Source organism: Talpa occidentalis, unplaced genomic scaffold (genome assembly GCF_014898055.3).
Source record: "Talpa occidentalis isolate TD23 unplaced genomic scaffold, MPIMG_talOcc4v2.1 talOcc4.10, whole genome shotgun sequence".
Lineage (NCBI taxonomy): Eukaryota > Metazoa > Chordata > Mammalia > Eulipotyphla > Talpidae > Talpa > Talpa occidentalis.
Genome location: NW_023600993.1, coordinates 73,283,716 through 73,309,756, shown reverse-complemented (window position 1 = coordinate 73,309,756; position 26,041 = coordinate 73,283,716). Strand labels below are relative to the sequence as shown.

Genomic DNA, 26,041 nt, shown 5'->3' with positions numbered 1-26,041 from the left:
CTGGGTTTCGGACCCTGTCATTACTAAAAATCCACTGAGTTTTTGACTCTTGGCTGCTAAGTCCCCTCTGAGTATTTCCTTAGGGCTATTTCTATTTGCAACACTAGGTCAACCAACTACCATCTTGTTGCTCTTATGGAAAGGTCATTCATCAAGAGCTTACAATGTGCCAGAGAAGTGCAAATTTTTAATGGCATAATTCATTTTATGACAACCTTATGAGGTAGGAACTACGATTATTTCCATCTTCCTGATGAAGAAAATAAGGTTCTAGAAGCTTAAATAATGTCCCACAGGTTCCAGAGCCTCTTATCCAGATCTTCCAAGCCTAGAGGTTGAGTCTCAACTACCAGACTGACCTCATAGCACCTCCTTTGTCTCCACCTCCTGAGCGGTGCATAAACATTGGGCAAAGCTGTCTACACTAGACATCTCAGCTACTTGAACCAGATGCACTGCTTTTCCGGGGCCTGATGGGATCTCCTAGAGACTAGTGAGTACTAGGTTTTTAGAATTACTATTCCACATAAAAGCTAGGAAAAGGGCTTTCTGGAAAGCTTGGATTCTTCTACATGGAGTCTGATGCTGCTCTGCTTATGTTACCATATCTTAGTTGTAGTATTCTGGTGGGCACTGGCCACTTTTTGACTGCCCCGTGTCCATTTACCTTTCAAATAGCACTCACATTCCCCTGCGGGGAAAGTAAAAATGAAAAACATAACAAAATTCCTTCCCTTCTTTGGGGATGGATTGTCTGGCTGCCTTAGGGCAGAGGGCTGGTGAATTTTTCCCATTCACATTCTGAGGAGGATCCCTCACAGCCAAAAAGCTAAATGAGATACCGCTTAGTTTAATGGAACCAAGAGTCCTTTGGGGCAAGTCTCCTCTCGATTGTTGAGCTACTGCTATAGTGCATTTTCAAGAGCATGAGAATTTCAGGGACATCTGGCAATAGGGGCATTTTCAGAAGAGTCTTTGGTCTGCCCAGAGCATGGGGATGATGAGTTCATTTGCTAGCAATCGCCACAGCCATTTTCTGTGCCATCAAGAATTAACACTAACTCCCAAGCACTGACAGGTGGTAGGTCCCATTCAGGAGCCAGAAGAAACCCTCTACATACACCATATCCAAAATTCTGGGAGCTGGTCTCTTGTCAGACCCAAGCCACCATCTCCCACCACACTTTTAGGAATGGAATCATCTAGGAGGCTTCTGTGAAGAATCCTGCAGATGAGTTGACATATCCTAGCGGTATGTCTCAGTCAAGTGTTAAGCTGAAAGGTTCCTGTCCCAAATCCAGATACACACAAAGGCAAATCATTAAAATTCCAACACAATTTCAAAGCACAACTAAACATTATTAATCTTTTGAACCAAAATACAAGCTAAAATGGTCTGTTGGCTGTGTTAATGAGATTTGAAAGGTGAAACATACTCCCTACAGCAATACACGGTAATTCAGCAAGAATTTAGTAAATTATTTTAGAGCTTTAGCTGGTATCTCAATCAATACAATGCATCAGAAAGAAAAAACTAGAAATACAAAGTACTACAATATGCTATTTTATTTTAGACAATCTTGATGAAGGTCATTATGTTAACATGATTCATATGTGACCTACAATGCAATTTCAGTCTGAGTGCTATTTAAAGGGAAACATACTTTGAAGTTATGGAATAATATGGGTAAAAGCTGGTCTTTAGATAGCCTCTGCTGGGTTTTTCTTTTCATCTCCTGACTTTGTGGATGAAATGCTAGTCTGGTTATAGGGACTAAGCATGTGAGAGCTGCAAGGTGTAAACGTTATACACATGTGTGCGCGTGCACACACACACATACACACACATACACACACACACACACTCATCTTGTAGTCAGTCCTTTTAGGTCTGAGATTTTTTTTTTTTTTTTTTTTTTGTGGGACCCTTGTCAGTGGCTGGGGAATGAACCGGTGCTGCAGAGGCTGTGGGCAGCCTCGCAGCCCAGCGCTCAACTGCTGCACCACCAGGGAAGGCCCTAGGTCTGAGATCTTAAAAGATAGACAAGGTTGAGACAAGGGAGCTGGAGAAAGGAGGGGAGGAGGAGTTCATGTAAACAACATGAACAAGGAAACAAGGTCTGTTTGTGTTGGGTTGTGTGTGAAGAACAGGAGGACTTGAATTTGGATTTGGGTCTGCAACATTCTGTTCAAAGCATTTCCCAGTTCGTGAGCTCATATGACCCCTAAGACACCATGAGGAAGAGGACAGGTATGCATATCCTTTGATTATAGAGAGTAAACTGAGATCCCAAGAGGAAGTGACTTGGCCAAGGTCAATACTGACAAAGTGATTCTCCAAATTCAGAGAAAGTCAATATTTAACAGAACTCGCACAATGCAATCCTTTAAATCTGAAATGTAACATATAAATGTAAAGGCAGTCCCTCTCTTTTGGGCTGTCTGTACTATATTCAGGTAGGCACTCAGAATTTGCCTTGAATTTCAACCATATGGGGTGTATGTGTAACGTGGGAATGAAAATAGAGCCTTCAGAACCATTTGAAATACTTTCCCTTCTAATAGAAGGTTCCTTTGCCTGTATTTTAATTAGCAGGGGAATAAAATCATGATCATTTTATGTTATTAAAAAGTTTCTGTTTTAATAGGGCTCACAGCTGTAACCATGGCATACTGCTTATTTCATGTGCAAGAGATCACCCACCATTGCCAATCTAACAATTCTCCCATCCATTTCATTGTTGTAGAAGTTCTCTTCATTTTGCAAATTTTAACATAAATCCATTCTTTAAAGTTACTGAAATTACTAAAATTGAAATGTTCTTTAAAAATACAATGGGGTCTTATCCACCTTCTTATGACATATTAACAAGAAGGATTGTTCAATGGTGTTTTTATTTCCAGAAGTCATTAGCCAAGGTGGCAGCTTAAAGACAATTATCAATCTAATAAAACTTTATTTACATTGCATACTTGGAAAATTTATTGAGTGTTGGCTTCTGAAACAGATAGGCCTGGATGGAAACACACTAGGTTGTTTTTAGACCTGAGTGCAGTCTGGATCATCACTGTCCATGACTGATCATGAATCGACCCAGTCAAGTCTTCTCAATTCTAAATTCTCATGAATTCTACTCTATAAACCTCTCTGGTTCTTTATGACTCCTAAATTTTCTCTCCAAGGGATCAAATATTCTGGCTTTCTTTCCTATCATGCTCCCAAATGTCCTGCATACTGATAAAATTAGGACAGTCACTCATTTGTCCAGTACACAGTTTCAGACATCTACTCTACAGAAGCAGTGTGCCAGGCACTGGGTGTCCACTGTTGGACAGAAGAGACCTGGTGCCTGCCCTCACTAAGCACTCAGGCTGACCTGCACCCTGTCTTCATTGTTCAGAATTATTCTTATTAGTGCTCTGATTCTATCATCTAAATCCTACTTATCCTTGAAGGACTGGATCAAGGTTTGTTCATGGCCATGTCCTCTCTGTTTGGCCTTTATTTTATGCAGCCAACAAATATTTATTAAGTTTTCCACATGCCAGCACTGCTGGAGATTCAGTAGTAAATAAGACTCAGTTTCTATCTTCAGTAACTTCCACGCCTGTCAGGGAGATGGATAAGTAGAGAAATGATTAAAACATAGTTAACAAGAAAACCAGGATGAGATACTTTTGAAGGACAAAGGAAAGACATTCAATCTAATCCTGGGAATAGGTGATATTTATATAAAGATCTGTGGAGTGAATAAATATCTAGGAGGTGAAGATACTGAAGAAAGATACTGGTGGAAGCCTGCTGAAGGCAGGGGGGTCAACATGTACAACAACCTGCTGTGAGGAAACAGAGCTTGGGGCACCAATAGTTGAGCATGACTGACCTGTGCACTATGCATGAGCCATTCAGCATGGAGGAAGCATTCCTGGGATGCACTGCTCATTAGGTCAGTTACAAGTCTTTGCACTGAGGGTTCTGCACTGTTTGCTGGTGGCCTCCTCTCTAACCTATCGATCACTGCCAGGTCTTCTGAGTGGGGTCTGTTAGTTGTTTTAACCTAGAGAAAGCCCTGGTGGTAATGCTGTAAGTGAAGAAAGCACTCTAGAGGTTTCATGCCACAGCTGAAACCAGTCCTTAGTGGAGGTGTGATCAGTATGTTTCCAGATAAAAGGCTGACCTGACACCATCTGGAAAAGATGAATCACCCAGCTGAGCCCTGCCCAAATTTCAGAGCCACAGGATCCAAAAGCAATAAAATGGCAGCTGCTGTAATACATTAGGCTTTGGAGTAGGTCATCACACAGCAGCTAATAGCCAAAATACTTATGAGTGGGAATAAGAGATGAGAGAATAAATTAGTCAAAAAAAGAGTAGAAAGTTTCTTTGGTTTCTATTTATAATTTATGACTAGCCATAAATTACAGGCTGAGTCTACATATGCCAACCTCTTCCAACCTTTTTAGCATTTGTAATGAATAATTCTGTCTTAGCAGGGACTTCTTTTCTACCTATACCAGGTTTTAAAGTAAATACTTGAAATAAGTAGTCATCACTTGAATTATGGCACTTATTTCTTGATGTTATAGAGAATTCTAAGAGCTCCCAGTTAAAATTCATCAGGGTGAAAATGTTAGTCTGTGATTACAGAATCAGAACTATTCATTACAGCTATTCAGAGAATCTTCTTTATGAGTTTAATGACATAAGCATATTGTATTGAATTATTATGGTACTGCATCAATTGCACTCATAAATTTAATATACTCAGTCTGGTTCACGTATTCTAATAAAATCCAGCAAGCTTTAAAATTTTTATAAGGGATGTGTATTTAAAGTCCATGTGATGTTCAATTTTTACAGGTTGATGTTCTTGCTCAGAGTATTAAGTAAGTAGCTTCAGTGATCATGATGATGCAGCTGAGCAGATCAACAAGCTTAAGGTGAAACCCCTCAAACAAACAAGCCACAATGGAGAGCCCAAAATCTGCTTGGAACAGGAAGCTGAGGAACAGAATTGCCCTCCAAGACACATGCCAATACCAGTCCTGTCTTTATGGTCATGGAGGGGAAGCTAGGAAGTGAGTTTATCCCATACCTGTGAACCAGAAGTGACATGCTTCAGCTGTAACTGGTTGGGCAAAAGGCTTTAGAAGACCTGATAGGCCTCACTCTACTTCATTTGAGTGGAGCAAAAAAAATGGGAGGATGTTGTGTGGGAGGAGTTTAGTTCCTAGTGCTCATCATGAGTCCATATTTGGTTACTGATACTTTTGGACCTAGCTAAGGGACTGGTGGCTAAACACAGATGCATAGCAATTCATCATCTTCAGTTGGTATGAAGAAGAGGCTGAAGAGAGCTCTGTAGACTTAGGTTTATCATACTCCCAGCCAGCTCCTGGGGCACCCAATCACTATGCAGCTACCATTTGCAGGGGTGCCACTACAGCACAGGGGTTCAGAGTAAGTCCCTGAATTCCTCTGTACTTTAGCTTTCTGGTATAATTATATTATCTTCTCAGGATCAGAAGATTAAATGAGCTATTTTCTGTAAAGGTCTCAGGGCATGGCCCAATTCATAGTATGTACTTAATAAGTGGTACACATTATCTATATAGCTTTGTCCTCAGGAAGTTAATAAGCAAATATGTTAATGTTCTCTTCTGTTAGAGGTTTAGAAACACATGGGCTTAAAATATGGAAGTATTTAACTTTTATGTTTTCCCCTTCAAGGGAAATAGAAGACAGCAAGAATTTGAAATGCTTTTTTTCCAAAGTCACCTCATTTCATATCAGATATTGGCAGCCCTTTATTTCAAGAGTTACTTTAAAGTAGAGTTAACATATTTTTAAAATGGGAAATCACAGCAAAACCAAGTTAAAGAAACCTAGACATTACCAAGTAAATTAATTATCCTCCAAAATCTCATTTTAGGACACATTTTGGAAAAAGGTTCTAAAACATACCTCAGGAGGAAAAATTTCTTTGTTTCTAAGCTCATGACTCCTTCCTACACTGTGTAAACCTTCAAAGGGGTGTCTGACATTCTGAGACAAAATCACTTTTCCTAAGGACCAGTTTGATTGACAGACTTTCAAATAAGAATCATGCTGTGTGGTACCCCTTGGCTACAATGTACTCAAACTCGAAGAATCAGGATCTAAAACACTAGGGAATTAAGTAGTTGCTGCACATTAGCTGCTGGCATCCCAAAGTCTTTCTTTTAGTAGACCTGGACATGTGGGATGTTTCAAGAAGATGGAATGACTATGTCCTTCTTCATATAACTATTCTTCCCTTTAATGTCTTGCCCTAGCGTAGTTTATATAATGATGGCAGATTTTCTTTGACTGACCTTGGAATAGGACACTGATTAATACCCCTGATCAATACCGAGTCTCTGAATTGCAGGGCAAGAGGGTACACTTTTGAGACTCCAGGAAAGGAGACCTGCTGCCCCTTTTTTTGTTCTTTGGACAAGGGGCTCCTGATGATCCCTGTGAGATTACTTGACTTGCAGATTATCCTCCTGCCTTGGGAGTTCCTCCTCTGTGTCCACACACTGCCCTAAGTTCCGGAGGGAGAGACGGTCATGGCCCAGGTGGAGAGAGAACTGTGGCCCCTAGTGGTAGGCCTGTGACCCCACCTCACAGAGCAGATTAGCTAGGGATTTGGATTATCTGCACCAATGATCCTCTTCAATGGGGACAATAACCGAGACTCAATTCTGTCAGGGAAAGAGGAGGCAGAAAGAAAAGCCAGATCAAAACTTCTCTACTCCATCTTTAGCTCTAAAAAGGGTAGGTGTGTATTCTATACAGCAAATGAAAGTATAATATTCCTTTAGTAAATGGGTATTATCTACAGAATTAAACAATTAAGTTAAAAATATACACTGCAAATATACATTTAGCATAGTACTTTGCTCACTAAACATACTATCCATTAGATGAATGACACGATGAACAGCTATTAGGTAATGTTAATAAATCTCCATAAACGATGAGAAACACGGGTTTTCTTTCCTTGGGACATTATCTTGTAACAAAATTTTAAGGTTTATAGTACCTTCTTTCTTGTGAACCAAGGATGTAAACGTGTATCAAATCTTAACTTATCCTTCAAAGGCAAACTTTAGAAATTTCTTTAACTATCCTGGCCTTTTCCTAAATCAGAGAAGTTGCTGCAGAAGAAAAGTAAAGAATGTTGCCAATAAGGCAGTTGATTACACATGTGCTTCCTTGGGTACTCCGGTCTGGCTGTGTTAAACACCAAACGAACCCAAAAATTATGGGAGCATCAGTCTTTCAGTCATCAAAACTATTAGCACTAGAGACTATTTTTGCTTAAAGGCTATGAAAGCAGTGAAGTAAAAGTTAAAAAATACCAGCAAAATGTGGACAGAAAGATGATCTTACAGATCAAAGGGAAATCTTACCAGCCTTGGGGATCGTGGAGAAAGCCTTGCAGTCATTTATCCATGAAATAATGGACTAATCTGAGGGCACTAAACATCTACCTACCGCTTTTGCCACAAGGTAGCTGCTTTTTGAAATAAGACATGTCAGTTTATATTGACTGAGCTATTAATTGAATATACCCTTCTGCAAATGAATATAATTTTGTGAACTGGAAGATAAGCACTAAATGAAAAAGGAAAGGTGAATCAGCAACAACATATAATAATGAACATAGAGACCCTAGATTCTGGAGAGAGTAAGGGCAAAGAGCCCTTGTTGCTCCTAGCACTGCCCCAACAAGCTGAAATAAAAGCGGAACTGGGGTTCTGTTTTTGGCAGGCTAAAAACTCCATTGAGAAAAAGGAAATGGCTTCATTTACTATCATTTTCAACTTTGATTAGCAAATGCTTTCTTGATTTCAATATCAGTTTCTTAATTTTACTTATAAATAATATGAAATGGGTGATCTCAATTAGAAAACAGATTAGAGAAAATCAATTATTTTTTGGTTGCCTAGAATGATTATTATATATGTAAATGTAAACACACTGTAATGAATTGCTAGGAACAAAAGTAAGTATATCTAAAATCGGATGAAAGCTTTTCATGGGCGAACAATAAAGATAAAAAGTTTTATAGAACTGGAATAAATGATATTAGTATCCATATTAGTATCTGGCAACATACTATGATACTATGCTATTAGTATCCAATAGTAGTATCCGGCAATATACTAGGATTCATTAACATTATGAAACATAAGTGACATGTTTAGAAAAAAAAAGAATTGTCAAGGGAAAAAAAATAACTAATTGAAAGTTTAAAATAAAGATGCAGTTTACAAAGGCAACAAGTGACAGTATGGAAGATTACTGGCAAAGGTCACGTGAGCACCTTTTAACCAAGAAAAATGTGTTCCATCTAATATATTATGTCCAGAAAACAAGTGTGAGTAAGTGGAGTTAAGGGGCTTGAAGCATCTTCAAGAAAGGCCAATGCAAAGTGAGAAGGGCTTAAGAGAGAAAAGATGGAAAAAAGAGACAAGAAAGAGAAAAGATGATTCACAGATATGATATGAAGCAACAAGTAGAAAACTCAGTGGAGGTAGGCTAGAGATGGTGGCTCCTAAATACACAAACGTACAGGAAGAATTTTGAACATGTCTTTTGGGCTGTTGCAACAAAGGAAATGAATGAAGACATAAACGCTAACATCAGTGGAAATAAACAAAATTGACTGTTTCAGTCCTTAGGCTTTATCACAACACTAGGAAATTCAAAGCAACAAGCAGAATCTTAAAACAAGGGAAGAAAGAGAGAGGTAGATCACAGGAAGAGAGAAGGAGAGAAAAATGAAGGGAGGACCCAACCAGGAGGGTCATAACAAATAAATGGGATACCAGCAAGAATGAACTAAAAGAAACCTGGAGAGGATATCATGAAAATCTACTAGAAATCAAGAACATGGGAGAGATAAAATGCATACAGATAACTGCAGCAGAAGAGATAGACTGCTCCCCAAAGTAGAAGTGTGGGAGCTCTGAGCACTAGGGACAAAGGAAAGGCCCTCTAAACTTTGGTAGGGGAGAGAAAAGGATCCTGTCTCATACAAAGGATCCAGTATCAAAAGGGCTTTGAACTTCTCAACAGCAGTACTATAGTTAGAAGACATTGGAGAAATCCCTTTGAAATTCTGAAAGAAAATGTGTTCCAACTAATATATTATATCCAGTCAATGTGTGCATGAAGAAAGCCAGTTTCAGATGTGTCTTGAGAAATTTACATCTTAGATATCATTTCACAGGAAGTTATTAGAGATGTGCTCCATCAAAATGAAGGAGTAAATCAAGGAAAAGGAAGACACAGAACACAGAAAACAGGGCAAATAATTCAACAGAACAAAGAATGATGGAGAAGGGGTGTGACTCAGTCTGAATAGCACAGTAAAGAAGTTTCAAGGAAAGACTTCTTCAAAAGGCTATATTCCTAGAATACCTGATGGTCTGATGCTTTCAGAAGAGCATCTGAAGATCAGTATTTAGGGCCTTCCCTGGTGGCGCAGGAGGTTGAGCACAATGCTGTGAAGCTGTCAGCAGCCTCTGCAGCGCTGGTTCAATCCTAGCCAGCTGGTGAGGGTCCCATATGGTGCAGCAGACCTCTCCTGTCTCGCCTGCTGCTCCCCTCAGCAGTGTATTTCGTCAGTCTGCCTGTTCTGTTCCCCGCTCTGTCTCTGGTGAATCCTCTCACCCTCCCCGCGCATCTGCCCTGTACCCTGATTCTTGTATAAACAAACAAACAAACAAACAAACAAATAAATAAATAAATCTTTGAAGGTCAGTATTTAATAAACTAAGCAGCCCCACTAGCTGCTCTCCAGCAATGCTCACACCCAATGGGAGGGCAGAGCAGGGGAATGGCAGGTGTGCCAGCAAGCTGAAGGAAGGCGGTGGGATGTTAAAAAATCAAGAAGTAATACATGAATACAGTCTTAGTTTGGAGGAAAAGACCAAAATGTACTCCCCCAGCTTTTGTTGGGGAAAGGGAAACGGAGGGTATAAAAATCTAAGGGGGCTGCTTTTCAGAAAAGCCTAAGAGAACTGTTTGAGCAGATCCACAATTGGCTGTTTTTTTTTGTTTTTTTTTTTTAACATTTCAGAAACTACATACATGCACAAAACAGCCATAGGTTTATGCACCCACACTCATGGAAACAAGCTGAGAAAGGAAGACAAGTGTGTACTTAACAGCATTGATGTGTTCTTGAAAATTGTGATTTTAATTGAAATGATAACTAATATTAACAATTTAATTAACTTACACAACTCATATAACAAATCCAGGCCCACTAATAATGTCATTGCACTTAATTCAGCTGGGATTTTTAATCCCAGCTGTTAATAATGAAACGACCACATTGGAGGACCTGATATACGGGCAATGCAGAAGGTCAGATACCTCTAGTGACTCTATTTGAGATCAGAGACTGAGGTTGTCTATTTAGGGGGAGATCTAAGAAATAAAAGCAAGGAGGTAGAAAAGCAAGAGATGGAAAAGAAGAGGCAACAAAGCGGGTGGTGTCAAACAGGTTCCTGCTGTGGCCAATCAGACTCAGCCCTGCTAGGAACCCTTTGAGAAATATGTGGACTAATTCCAAATTGCCCTGTAAAGGATGGAAGGCAGGCACAGCACTCACTATTTGAATCACTTCCAGGGCCTCATCTCCAACCTGTGGAAGGTCAGAGCTTGAGGAAACTGACTTGGCTTTAGAGAACGCTGGAGGAAAATGGTTGAGAGATGGTGTGGGGAGCCAGCACTTGCTGTCCACTGTGGCCACAGTGATAGCACAGGTAGGACAAGGGCTGTGGCACAGTATGTGGCATGCTGTCAGTTACGGATGGAACTGGAACTGGTGGTGATGTGGGGCAGGGAGAGGTGTCCTAGCTTTAAGTGTAAACAGGGGCTCTTCTGTTCAGTGGTCACTGCCTTTGGAGTCAGTGGAAACACACTATTGGTTGTTTCTCAGGCGGTAGCTGCTTTGTTTCCTCCCTGGACTTGAACATCCAATTCTCTGATGAGGTCTTTTTTTGATTCATAGCAAGCTTACTGATTATTTTCCAAGGATAAGCAAGTATTTCCAAAGGAGTTAAAAGGCAAGTTTTACTGCAACCTTAGGTGATAAGAACTCAGATGACTGTGGCTCAGGCACTGGGTCTAAGTGAATCCATCATCAAAATGATTCCAAAGCATTCAGAAGATGAAGAGGCACCCATAAGTTCCCAACTTTTTCAGCTGGTATAGACTAAGAGAGATTGTGGAACCTCTCCCAAAGCGGAGATCCCAGGGACTGGGTTACACTATAATCATTTCCAGGAACCGCTATGTTTTATATTTATTTTTAAAAATATTTATTTATTTATGCATACAAGAGCTGGGGTATAGGCCAGAGGTGCAGGGGGTGAGAGGATTCACCAGAGACAGAGCGGGGAACAGAACAGTCAGATCTACTGAAATACACTGCTAAGGGGAGCAGCAGGCAAAACAGAGGAGGTCTGCTGCACCATCTGTGTCAGCCCCCTGGCCGGCCAGGGATCAGACTAGTGCCTTGCTGCAGTGGCTGTGGATATCTTCATAGTGCTGCAACTTAACCCGTTGTGCCACTAGGGAAGCCCCGTTTTATGTTTATACAAGGGTGTATTTTATTTTACTCTATTATAACTCTATGTAATTATATCTAAATGGAATAGTGAATTATACCTACAATTAACATCCCTATACACATCTATACATGCATAGATTATACATCTAGAACCTATATAGCTATAAGCTATATTATACCTACTATATTTATGATTATATTTGTATAATAGTCTATTAATAATTAAAAATATCATGCTTTATCTTATTTTATAATTACTAATCTACATATAAATCGCCTCAATAGGTATTCGTGATACATGCACTGGGGGGAAAGAAAAAACAGCAGGCTCTCACAGAAATGAGCAAGTATCCATTAATAAATAGGAATACAACCAGAAGTTAATGATTCAGACATTGCATTATTGTTACATGATTCAAAATGGTCACTAATTCCAACATAATTTTAATTTGAGCATCACTGGAAGATGGTTGATGTTTTCCCCGCCCTCCATCATCATCACATGGATATTCTGTGGCTGATGGCCATCCCATGGCTCGCCTAGCCCTATTCTTTTTCCTCCTTTCAGCTCTATTTCTGACTCTTCCCCTGAGGCCTGGGAGCTAATTAAGTACCTCAGTTTAAAAGACATTTCCTTTTCACCCCTGCTGTGCCACAGCATGAATGTGAGATGTAAGGGGTGGCAGAATGAGAAAATATTAAAATGGTATTTAATTAAGCAGAGTAAACAATAAGGTCAATAGCAACTTGAAGCTCACATCTGTCTCAGAACCAGGCAGGCAAGCTACCTCCAGGTACGGGCAACAGAGGGAGCTTGCATGCTCCTCTTGTCTATGTCACTTATGATAGTTACTTCTGTTTCAGAGGCAATGAGACATTTAATAAAAGAAAACAAAGAGCAATGCCTGTATCTAGGAGAGTAGGAACAACCCTCCAGCTGTTTAACACTCCACTGTTCAGGCTTCATTTCATTTTGCTTTTAAAAGTAACCACGGAGATGAAAAATGTTCTGCACCAAACTCTATAAACAGCACACAGTTCCAAAGTTTGCATTGTGAGCTGTGTTGTACTATCAGCTGGTGCTATCTCCATGAACAGGAAAGAGTTGAGATGGTTATGTATTTTTCAAGCCTCATGGGAGCTGGGGAGATGACAGATGTTACTTACTTAATTCTAGGACTGCACATGAGGTGGGACTATAATTGGGACTGATACTGGAATATTGAAGCCCAACAAATGGAAAAATTACCATTGAAGCTAGATCTGGGATGAGCAGAAATTGCTCCTGCCATGATTAATTTTATGTGTCAATTTGACCAGATGACTGGGTGCCAGAGATATGGTCAAACATGATCTTTGTGTGTCTGTGAGGATTTTTGGAGGAGATTAATATTTGAGTAAAGAGACTGAGTAAAGCAACATGCTCTTCCTAATGTGGAAGAATAGAGCAAAAAAACTGATGATCCCTCAAGATATGGGAAACTCTTGCTGACTGACTTGAGCCAGGACATCAGTCATTTTCTGTCTTGGGATTTGAATGGCAGTGTCAGCTCTTCTTGGATCTCAATACTGTCGGCTTTCAGGTGGAACTTATACCATCACCTGTAGCATTTGCTCTCCTTTAGTGTCTAGCTTACCACTTTCTTAATCTTGAGCATCCATAATTGTGTAAGCCACTTGCTTACAACACACACACACACACACACACACAATTGGTTGTTTCTCTGGAGAACCTTGACTAACAGTTTCCAAAATCCAAATTAGTGCTATTTCAATAATGAGGGTTGTGTGCAGAAACACAAAATTCACAGACATATTTAATACCAGATTTCACTGCCTTAAGATGAATGCCCAGGATCTTGGGTACCCACTGATTTTATCAACACTCCCAGCTCTCACTCAGCTAAGCTCTCACCAGTTAAGCTGATCCTACCATTCTACCTCTCATGTCTCTTTCTAATTCATCCACTTTTCTCCATTCCAGTTGCCATCAATTCTCCTTCAGGCCACATTTGTGTCTTACCTGAAGACAGCACCAGCCTGGTCACTACACCCTTCTTGCCTACTATCTTTCCTGCTACCATGATTTTCTCCACAGTTGTAAGGTCTCATACTTCCTTTACTTAAAATACTACTGGCTCCTCACTGTCCTCTGGGTCAGGTCCAAAATCATGGAGATGGCTATAGGATTTGGCTTTTCCTGTCTACCCTGCAATAGTCTCATCTTTCCACAATAAATTCAGATACTTCGGTCCTACTGTAGTCCCACTAAATCAGAATTTACCAGAACAAAGCCCAGGAATATGGTTTTCAAAAAGCTGCTCAAGACAATTTCAAAGATCAGCCAGACAGGTGTGAGAACCATAGCTTTAGGAAATGCATCCTCTGGTAAGCTCAAAGGCAGTTCCTGACTGTTGTATCCTGAGCATGGACATGTCCATCATCATCACTGGATTGCTCTAATAAAGACAGTAAAAGCTAAGGCCTCCCTGGTGGCACAGGGGTTAAGACACAACCTATGAAGCAGTCTGCAGCCACTGCAGCACGAGTTCGATTCCCAGCCAGCCAGGAGCAACCCACATGGCACAACAGACCTCTCCTGACTCGCCCGCTGCTCCCCTCAGCAGTATACTTCAGTCAATCTGCCTGTTCTGTTCCCCACTCTGACTCTGTGAATCCTCTCACTCCCTGCACCTCTGGCCTGTACCCCAGCTCTTGTGTGCATAAATAAATAAATCTTTAAAAAAAAGACAGTAAAAGCTAAAAGAAAGACAATCAGCACCACCATCTAAACTGTGTTCTTGCCCCCAAAATTCAAACCTTAACTTGATCAAGCCCCTGTATCTAACTACTGGTTTTCAGAAAGTGCAGGATTAGAAGAGCATGGTGAATGAATACATGGAGATGCAATTCACAAAACCCACAATGTTAGAATTCAACGAATAAATGACATGATTTCACTAACAGACAGATGGTGAGAAAAAAGGAGGAAGGGAAAGCTATATATTATAAAACTCTTTACATATCTATCAACCAATGCTATATGTGTATAAAATTTGGGTCTTTGTTCAAGTACATCTATTAGGGGAAAAAGAGGAGAAAACTGATGTGACCTGAACATTAATCAATATTTGTTTAGATGGAGATTAATTTTATGTGTCTCTGCGTGGGTGTGATAACGGCATGTGGTTGTGATTTAAAAAGCAGTCCTGTTTTTTTTTTTTTTTTTTTTTAAAGATTCATTCATGCATGCATACAAGAACTAGGGCATAGGCCAGAGGTGAGAGGATTCACCAGAGACAGAAAGGATTCACCAGAGACAGAGCAGGGAGCAGAACAGGCAGAGGGACCGAAAACACTGCTGAGGGGAGCAGCAGGCGAGCCAGGAGAGGTCTTCTGAGCCATGTGGGAAGCTCCCTGACCGGCTGGAGATCGAACTCGTGCTGCAGAGGCTGCCGACAGCTTCACAGGTTGTGTCCTAACCCCTTGAGCCACCAGGGAGACCCAAAAGCAGTCCTGCTTTTTAAGAAATACATTCTTAATATTTATAGATAAAATAATCTGATGTCTGGCATTGTTTAAAATAATCCCGAATGTGCATATGTATAATGGCTAGGGGTGTAAATGAAAAAAAAAATATTGATCACATGGTGAGTAAATGTTGGAGTAAATCTAAGTGTACAGTGAAGTTTACTACCTTATTCTTTCTGGTTTTGTATGCATCATCATAAGAAATAAAGTAGAAAGAGAAGGTATAGGTGATGGACCTCTTATCATGTTATCTCAAAGTTCCTGTCATACACTGAAAGTTGGAGATAGTTGTACAGCCCTCCATATAAGAAATTTGCAAAGGAATGCACTTTTTGATTCAAAGAATTAGTTTAATACCTGATATTAACAAATTCAACACTCCAGGTAAAAGCAATTTCTCTTGAGCCTGAATGGGTTGCCAAAGATTGTCAAAGAAGGTCACTCTGTCAAGGAGAACCGGGGCGATGTCCTTTCATGGAGATGCTCTTCTCTTTGCTATGGGAAATTATAACCACATCTTCATGCTAAAACTAATGTGCTGAAATCCTTCTAGTACTTCACATTAACTTGACAGAAAATAATTTCAACTTTTCTGTCTGACAGAACTAAGAGGAATTTAGCTTTAGTACAGCACAAAGTCAAGAGGTAGAGGAAGGGGCAACCTATGTTCAAATTGCTTAAGTGACCCTTGAAGAAAAAAATTTTACAACTTATACTGACAGTGCAATTAAAGGCAATGTAAGTCACTTAAAATATGTTAAGTGATACAAAAATAGAAGAACAAGAAGGCCCTCTGAACCAAGCGTGAACTGAAAGTGTCTTTGTATTAATACATGAAAATTATAGGGGAAAAGTATCTTTATAACTGTTTATCAATTGTATAAGTACCCACCTGGCTATTAACCTATTTTAGGATTATGTGATTACAAGAGATTTCTTATTTGGTTTCTGTGTTCAAATGTAATTTACAAGGGTGGTCTGCTTAGTGAGCACTTCATTAATTTTCAGAGTCTGAAATGCATTGATTCATGAAGATAAGTAGCTATCATGGATTTGAAAAGAACAAGTGAATGAAATGGTTCTTAGTAAAGACAGATAAAATAGAGATTTTCAAATTTCAGAGTAACGAATGAGTAACTTATAATATAAATTATCATATACTTAACACTGGAGAAAATATGCATAAAATTTACTTTGTTTTGAGGATGACTATCTTCCTTTTAATAACAGTTTAACCTCTTCTCTCCCTTTATGGCATTGCTTACTTTGAGTATCTTTCTCATGTAATTTCAATAATAATTCTGTACAGCCAATAATACTTCTGCCATTTAATAAGTAAGGAACTGAGGTTTAGGGAGGAAACTGACTTCTCATTTCATGGATACTGGTATGTCACAAAGGAAGGTTCCAAATTCAGGTGTGACTTTAGAACCTTCCACATTAGTCCCACATCACTGAGTTTGCTGTCCCCTTCTTAGATCTTAGCCACGGGATCACATTTTCAGCTCCTCTGACTCTATAAAGCACCAGATGAAACAGGCCCCAACTCCTAATGTATCTCCCTTCAAAAATGCTTTGCTATGGATAACAGGAGCAATGAACTAATAACAGAAAATAGCCCTCGCTAATGTGAATAATCAGAGGACCAAAAGAAATATAAAAACATTAATAAGAAAGAAAATGGTTCTTTTGGTGAGGTTTTGCTTAAATCTCTGCCTATGTTTGATTCTACCATTATCCATTTTGTAAGATCAGCAGAGAGTAGATGGAATGAATGTTAAATTAAGCAGAGAATTGCTTAGATATCTTTCAGATAGCTACATGAATGAAAAAACTGAAGGATTTTTTTATCTCCTGAAATCTACTCTGGAACTGAAAGGGCTCACCCTATAAAATGTCTAAACTAAGTGACTCTAATTGTTGGAAATTTAAGGTTTGAAAATAAAACTAAAGTAGGATGAGAAATGTATTAGTCAGGAAAGTTAGATTGTGTGTGTTGCAAGCACCATAAAACAGGAAAGTAATCCTCTGCAGGGGTGGGAAGCCCCAGGAGGGGGCAGGGGGACAGAGCAGATACAGCAATACAGACAGCCCCTATTAAAACTGAATAAAGAATTTGAACTCTGAAGACTTTATTTTGAAAACAAGTTTTCATATACTTCACTAATTCCATTGAAAGGATGGATACCTACAAACTCTGAGCATTTCTTTTAAAAAAAGAAAAGTAGCTGTGAGTTTTCCTGACATAGTGTTCTGTCAACTGTAAATAATTTCAGAGTACTAATGAGGCAAGACTACTCTGTGACTAGGAAGGAGCAAGAAAAAAACAAAAGAAAACCACTATACAATCATGTCTGAACACAGACAAAATCAAGAACATTGTACAAACCATAAATATGATCAAACTCTGGCTAACACAGGTGACTTTTTTTTTAATGAACCATAGTTTTAAACTCACTTTCTTCTTATATTCTAGATAAGAATTGTTAGGACACTCAATCACACAAATAGCCCTGCAGACAATTCTGAGTGAAGTTACACTTTCTTGTATTCCCTGAAAATCACTGAACCCAAGCCCAGACCCTACCATAAATTCTGTGTATCATCTTTTGCAGAGATGCCCTCATGCTTCTTATGTTATGTGTTCTCTCTTTGTGCAATGAATCAATAGATCCAACACTCTTAAAAATCAAAACATGCAGGGCCTCCCCTGGTGGCGCAGCGGTTGAGCGCTGGGTTGCGAGGCTGCCCTCGGCCTCCGCAGCACCAGTTCAGTCCCCGGCCACCAGAGAGGGTCCCACCAGAAAAAAAAAAAAAAATCAAAACATGTAGGGCCTCCCTAGTGGCACAAGGGGTTAAGACGCAACCTACAAAGCTATTCCTCAGCCACTGCAGCACGAATTCTATCCCCAGCCGGGGAGGTGACCCAAATGGCACAGCAGACCTCTCCTGACTCACTCACTGCTCCCCTCAGCAGTGTATTTCAGTCAATCTGCCTGTTCTGTTCCCCACTCTGTCTCTGGTGAATCCTCTCACCCTCCCGCACCTCTGGCCTGTACCCCAGTTCTTGTGTGCATAAGATTTATTTATTTATGCATAAGATTTATTTATTTATGCACACAAGAACTGGGGTACAGGCCAGAGGTGCGGGAGAGAGGATTCACCAGAGAGAGAGCAAGGAACAGAAAAGGCAGAAGTATAGAAATACACTGCTGAGGGGAGCAGCAGGAGAGACAGGAGAGGTCTGCTGAGCCATGTGGGTTGCTCTCCAGTGGGCTGGTGACTGAACTTGCAGTGCAAAAGCCCATGGACAGCCTCACAGCACTGCATTCAACACCCTGCGCCACCAGGGAGGCCCTTCTCTTGACTCTTTTTTTTTTTTTTTTTTTAATATTAAATTTTATTTTTATATTCCCCCATACAATTGCAAACGCCCCATTCTGACCCCAATCCTTCCCCTCCCGCCCCCACCCCCCAAAAAGTGTCTCTGGTTCATAGTTTTTTGTTGATTTTGATTTTCACTTTCTTATAGTTATTCATTTTCCTGGTCCCTTATTTAAGTTTTCTAGATTCCTGCTATGAGTGAGACCATCCGGTATTTTTCTTTTTCTTTTTGGCTTATTTCGCTGAGCATGATCCCTTCCAGTGCCATCCATGTTGCTGCAAATTGCATGTGTTTATCTTTTTTGAATGCTGAGTAATATTCCATGGTATATATGTACCACATCTTCTTGATCCAGTCATCTATTTTTGGGCATTTGGGTTGTTTCCAAAGCTTAGCTATTGTAAACAGTGCTGCTATAAACATAAGAGTGCAGGTGCTCTTTGGAATTGATGTTTCTGTGTCCTTTGGGTAAATACCTAGGAGTGGAATTGCTGGATCATATGGAAGCTCTATGTTTAGTAGGTCCAGAAATCTCCACACAGCTCTCCATAGTGGTTGGACCAGTTTGCAATCCCACCAACAGTGCACAAGAGTTCCTTTTTCTCCACACCCTCGCCAACATTTGTTGTTGCTAGTTTTTTTAATATGTGCCATTCTCACTGGTGTGAGATGGTATCTCATGGTAGTTTTGATTTGCATTTCCCTGATTACAAGTGATGTTGAACATTTTTTCAGATGTCTGTTGGCCATTTGCATTTCCTCTTCAGAGAAGTTTCTTTTTAGCTCTTCTGCCCATTTTTTGACTGGATTATTTTCTTTGTTGTTGCTGAGTCTCATCAGCTCTTTGCAGATTTTTGTGATCAGTCCTTTATCATTAGTGTTGGGTGCAAAAATGTTCTCCCAGTGGGTGGGGTTTCTCTTTGTTTTTGTTATTGTCTCTTTTGCTGTGCAGAAGCTCTTTAATTTGATGTAGTCCCAGCTGTTTATCTTTCTCTTCACTATCACTGCTTTGGGTGATGTGTCTGTAAAGATGTCTTTGATGTGCAAATCCCGTAGTGTTTCGCCTATATTTCCTTCTATGTATTTTATGGTTTCAGGTCTTATGTCTAGTTCTTTAATCCATTTTGAGTTGATTTTTGTGTATGGTGTGAGGTAGTGGTCAAGCTTCATTCTTTTGCATGTAGCAACCCAGTTTTCCCAGCACCATTTATTGAACAAACTTTCTTTGCTCCAATGCATAGTCTTTGCTCCTTTGTCAAAGATTAGTTGACCATAAATCTGTGGGTTTATTTCTGGATTTTCTATTCGATTCCATTGGTCTGTATGTCTGTTCTTGTTCCAATACCATGCAGTTTTGATGATTATGGCTTTGTAGTATAGTTTGAAGTCTGGGAGTGTGATGCCTCCATTTCCTTCTTTTTTTTTCAGTAGAGCTTTGGCTATTCGGGGTTTTTGGTGATTCCATATGAATTTCATCAATAATTGTTCTATTTCTTTGAAGAATGCCATTGAGATTTTGATTGGAATAGCATTGAATCTGTATATTGCTTTTGGTAGAGCAGATCTAAAATGAGCCACAGAGCCCTATTACTTTCCACATAGGACAGTGGTATTATACTCATTTACAGACAAGGAAACAGAAACAATAACACTAAAGCAAAACTAGGATTTAAGACTGGGATGATCTGCTCCAAAGTCCTCACTCATAGTTATATTATTTTTATCTATCTTAATAGTAAGATGGAATGAGATGAAAATGAGGGAGAAAGTAAGTAGCAGCTTTGAGTCGCTGTCTGCTCTAGTACTTGGAAGAAAATGTCCTAGAAATTTCTCAAGTTTTTATCTACAGAGGTGGTTGCTTTAGTCTTGAAAATTTTCTAGGTTTTTTGGACTTCCACTTGTTTTCATTAATTACAGTTGCTCTTTGAAAGGAAAGACTGTCAAGATAATTAGTAGAAGTGCTTCCAGGTAGATGATAACCTTTTCTGAAAACAGTAATCCAAAATGGACCTCTCATCAATCAACAAAAACAAAGCAAAAACAAACAAACAAAACTCACAAAAAACACCGCAGTAATTTAGGCCTAATGAGGGAAAATTTTCTGATAATTCAGCAAATAATTCAATGAATGCAAAGCATATGTGAAATATCAGGGCAAAATAAGAATTAGATATCAATTCTGCTGCATTCAAGTAACTTAAGAGTATAGAGGAAATCTCTGAGACATAAACATTTCTTTTAATACAAGCAGGAAAAGTGACAGGAGTCTTTAAGTGATGGGAAGGTTTCATGGACATTCCAGAGAATGCTATTCAAAGTGAAATTTGTATTTTAGATACTTACTGAAATTCATAACAATCATTTTATATGTGTTGAACCTATATACCACAAAATAAAATCAGCCTTGTACTTGATATGAACTTTTCATTTCACTTTTCTAATTAATTCTCATTCATTTTGCAAAAGTACTGGTAAATGATGGAGAGTTAAATAACTAGCCCTTTACTACTGTAATTTGAGAAGCAGTATATTCTAGAGCCATATCACTCAACTTGGGATGTTGAAAGCCTATTGCTAATAAATATTGTGCCCATGTTTTACTTCTTTGAAATCATTTGATCTCCACATATATATAATGCATATATATGTATAATATAAAATATTCAGAATCACAAAAATCTCTTTAAAATTATTATGAATTTATATTGTTCAATAATTCAGCTAGGAAATAAATCTACAAGGGAACAATGTGACCCACTGCCTTTAAAAAATAAAAACATAAGCAATTGAGATTCAGAAACTTTGATGAGCCATGAAGCAAATATTTAAAAGCCAATAATCACAATAAACATCTTTTTATAAATAAAAATAAAGGATATCGTTATAAGGAAAGATCATCCCTACCACCATGGTCAGATAAGAGATGAAGAAACTAGTTTCTTCAGTTCTAGAACACTGCTTGGCACAAACCAAGTGAATGGTATTCAGGAATAAATAGAAAGTGGATGTTAGCATTGTGACAGTAATGATGGAAGCCATTCTTTCTTCAAGAGAAATGCCATTTCTTTACAGGGCGATTCAGTCCTATTTTATTATTTTTTAAATATTCATTCATTCATTTATTTATGCATAAAAGAACTGGGGTGTATTCCAGAGGTCCAGGAGTGGGGGTATGGGGGTAGAAGGTGAGAGGATTCACCAGAGCCAGAGTAGGGAACAGAACAGGCAGACTGACTGAAATACACTGCTGAGGGGAACAGCCGGCAAGATGGGAGAGGTCTGTTTTGTCTTATGTGGGTTAGTTCCCTGGTCTGGGATCCAACTCAGGCAGTAGTGCTGATAGTACTAAGACTTAACCTGTAGGCCATCAGGGAAGCCCTCCAGTCTCATTTTAAATGCAGAGTGTGCTGATTATTAAGAGTATGATTTGTTGTGAAAGATATTTCAGTGAGAACCCACACTTTGTATGACCCGACTAATCCTCCCCAAAATGTAAACTTCCTTACCTGTAAAATGGATATAACAATAGAACGCACCTTAAAACCTGGCTGAGAGGAATAAATGGCCTGAGATAGCAGCATTTCACTCAATCTGGGAACTTAGTAAATACTAGTAAATGTGAGATAACAGTTGGTATGTGGAAACACTGAAATTGCCAATATTCCACTATTTTTGACCTATAACAATAGCAGTTCCCTGTGATTTAACATAATAGTAAGGGTATCTAACTTTAAATAGAGTAAAAAGCAGCTTTCTGTTCAAAATAACTCATGAGACAAAGACTAAAGTATTCTTTTCCTATTACCTCCAAGCTTTTCTACCTACATGTATTTCCCTGGGCTGCTGTCTGGGTTTTAATGGTATGCATGAGCCCGGGAGGCATGTCAACGCTTGGGGAGTATTATCCTAATCTTCTGACAGTGTGATGGCAGGGTGCACCCACCACACACACACACGTCCACGGAACTGGTTCTGGCAAGGCCACAGAGGCAGCAACAAGAAGATCTAACCACCTTAGAGATGGTGGTTAGAGAGATTTTATGGTCCTTTTTGAGCAAAAGTGTCATGCAGTATTTAAACATGAGTACATGAAGTATAAAGCAGTAACAGGCCAGATTCTGGGAAAACAAATCAGAATTGCAAAGTAACTTTATGTATGTGGAGTTGATTAAGTTCATCAGTAAGAGTTAGCATGGGAGGCCACATTAATATTCCTCCACTGAGCATTTTACTCACCCCAACCTTCTATGCTGCAATATGTTCAATGCTACAATTCCTGGGGTCCCATACTCTGATCCCCACCACTGTTACCACACACACAACTATTGTTCCTCTACCCAAGGTAAGAACTCAATCTCTAACACACCTCATGACAGAAATTTCTACTAATTCCCATCATCTATACAAATAGTTATTTTAACAGATTCGACTTATGTAACTTGGAAAATGTCAATCCGTTATCTATGTATTGAATGTGAAAACATTTTTTACTTTTTTACTGATAAACTCAAAGTTAAGGTCCAAATCTTGGAAATATTTTAATAACAAGAAAGATCAAAACACAATTGAATGTTTCCTTAAAACACTGTTTTATACAGTTCTATCTGTTGCATTTCTGGATTTTAAAAACCATCAGATAATTCTTTTGAATAAACACAGCCTATATTACTGTGTTCTAATACAAACTGTATTCTCTTGGAATCCATCTTCTAGCATGGGTTTATGTATTTAATTATATTTCTTGGTTTCAAAAATTTAAGCATATGTTTTTAAAGGGAAAGAACTGTCTCATTTATCTTTACATGCTGCGAAATACCTAGCACTTTCTTCAGAATATACTGGAATTAAATAAATATAAATGAATTAAATTGAAAAGGAAGTACAGGAAAAAGAATTATGCTAATTTTCACATGAAAATACACTATATCAAACAGTGATTTAGGATGTCAGATTAAAATGTCACAATATTCAAAGGAAATTAACAAGGAATCTCAGATTTTCACTAACATGAAGTTGAATTATGTTCATTCCTAGAAACCATAGTGTTCCAAGGTTTAGCTGTCAATATTAGGTGAAACACATTTAATTTAAAATGTAAGTGCCTATTTTCATGAGGCGTGAAATTCATTCAATAAAGGCTAACCCCGTAGGAAATAAGAGTCACAACCAAGGGAAAAGATCCCCATACCGGTACAGGCATTAACAGAAATGTTCATCAATAGCTGATGACTTAATAGGACTAAATGATTAAAGAGTTACTGAAAAAAAGATACATTCTACCTACAAGTACCAAGAATGAAAGAGTGTTCTGAACTCTGGTGACTCTGGAAGCTGGAATGGAAAGACGAGTGTCACCAATAGCTGTACTCACAAATGCATATCACACAAAATACCCAATTTACCATGGGTATTTGCCATGTGAATTACATTAGAGCCCTTGTAGGATGGGGTAACAGTCTACATCCCACTGGTTTGTGTTATAAACTTGTTTTTTTTTTTTAATTTTAATTTTTATATTCCCCATACAATTGTTATAAACTTATTTTTACATATGATCATTCTCCATGTTTCCATTAAAGGTGAATTAAATAACTGAAACTGGTAAGGGTTAGGTAAAGAAAAACATCACTAGTTCTATTGCTATTTTTTAATTTTTTTGTGTGTGATATAATCAAACCTTTATGATAGCTCAATCATATATGCGCACCATGACAATCTTCTGCTTGAAGGCAAATACTTCAATTAAGTATTAGGGTCATGTCCTCTCATAGGATATTTTTTAGAACCCTACAATGACCCATCCAAGCTCAGTCTGAACATTGCCAAGTCTTCTTCAAAAGTGCAACTGGATGATTTCACTCAAGTGCCTATAAAGCATGATCACACCCTCAAACACTTTCTCAGAACAGTTCTACATTGAAGATTTCAAAACTCTAATGACTCTCCTGGACACAATCTCCTAGTCTTCAATCTCTCTATACCTTCCACTTCTGCCCTTTTGCTCTTCCTGGAACCTCCTGCTCCTGGAAGTTTCCCTAACCCTTAGTTCACTGGCATTAAACGGATAGCATGGACAGTCTTTGCTAGCTGGCAGTCACTAGGAATAGGAATAGTAATTTTTATGTCATGCTTTACTAGTCAGAAAAAACCTCTGATGTCATCTCTTATTTGAGTTCACTTGAAATAGGTGACATTCTTAAAATGGAGACTGTATTATTTGTGATCTTATTCTGTTTGCCCAGTGGCTCACCATGCGAGGGTCACCAACAACAAAGGCCAAGCCCCTGCATACAGACTCAACCTCATTAGCAACAGATTCCAACAAAATAAGCAACTCTATCCTAAAAAGAAATACAAACTATATAAAGCAGTCAACAATGCGTATTGGCAGTAAGGCAGTTAGAAAAACAACAGTTGTGTTGAACCAAAGTTCGACATGCAGGTGGCTCAGAAGACTGAGTTAAAATAAATCAAACAAAACCTAACCATGATTAAAATAGGTATGTGTCTTTTTGTTTCCAACTATCTCGAAAAAGTAACAATCATGGAATACTATAACTCTTCAGTTAATTAATTCAAGTTTTCTGCAACAAGCTTCGTACCCTCATCCTGTATTACCACACCATCTGTCGATGGTGAATATTTAGTTCTCACTCACAACCTGCTTCCTAACCCTTAGAATAAATGAATCTCCTTAAAAATCAGAGAAATGTTTTGTTAGATCAGAGTGGGATAAAGACTTATCTCTTAAATAAAATTATATCATTACTTTATAATATGCTGCTGCCATCTCCTATGTCAATGAAGCAGTACCTTCTTAATCATGAACAAGAGTGACAATGTTTAACAGGAGTAATTCTCACTGGTCAATCAGATGGCAATTTTTTTGTATGTAGAGAAAGTAGGTTTAATTCTATTACCTCTAAGTGACTTCGCCTCTCAGCAATCACACGTTCATCCTTGTTTCCAAACAGCTTCTTTGGAGGGAATTCAAGGGAAGCAAGCTGAAATACATATTTTACAAGTGATGATTAATATCACACTTATGATCTTTGAACTGTTGTTAGTCTATTATTTGGAATTTCTACCATGGGTTGAAGGAGAAAAAGAATGAAGTTTTAAGATGCTAAGCCCTCCCTTGCTTTGCTACCAACATACTGTGTGACCTTGAACAAATCAGGCGATTTTCCACAGCAGTTAAATAAGAAGGCAGAAGTATGGGAACTTAAAGAAAGGATAGACTTGAGTCTCAATATTTAGTCTCAGGCATAATTAGACTCTTTGCCAGATGGTGTATCACAACTTTTATTTTTTAAAAGTTTGTTCTTCTTCTAGTCCCTTTCTTATACCAGAAGTAAATTAATTTTGTGTGAGATGAGAATATGAAGACTCAACTTGCACACTATGTGAACATTTCATAAAATAGCTCATAGACCATTGCTAAGGTTCTTTCAACATTCTATGTTGCCTATTTTTTTTTTTTTCAGTTACAACTGCAAATGAAGACTGC

General features: G+C 38.7%; 1 protein-coding gene and 1 long non-coding RNA gene across 2 annotated transcripts in view; one reads left to right on the top strand and one right to left on the bottom strand.

The window, feature by feature from the left end:
- KIF16B (kinesin family member 16B) overlaps positions 1-26,041 on the bottom strand; it is a 286,776-nt gene that overhangs the window by 15,565 nt on the left and 245,170 nt on the right. The window contains exon 26 of the mRNA XM_037494360.2: positions 25,452-25,535. Within this exon, the coding sequence (XP_037350257.2) occupies positions 25,452-25,535 (84 nt within the window). The remainder of the gene's footprint in view (positions 1-25,451; positions 25,536-26,041) is intronic.
- On the top strand, positions 439-26,041 carry LOC129145947 (uncharacterized). Its single transcript, XR_008552184.1, has 3 exons — positions 439-493; positions 4,862-5,079; positions 26,019-26,041. It is a non-coding gene; the product is annotated as an uncharacterized LOC129145947 (long non-coding RNA).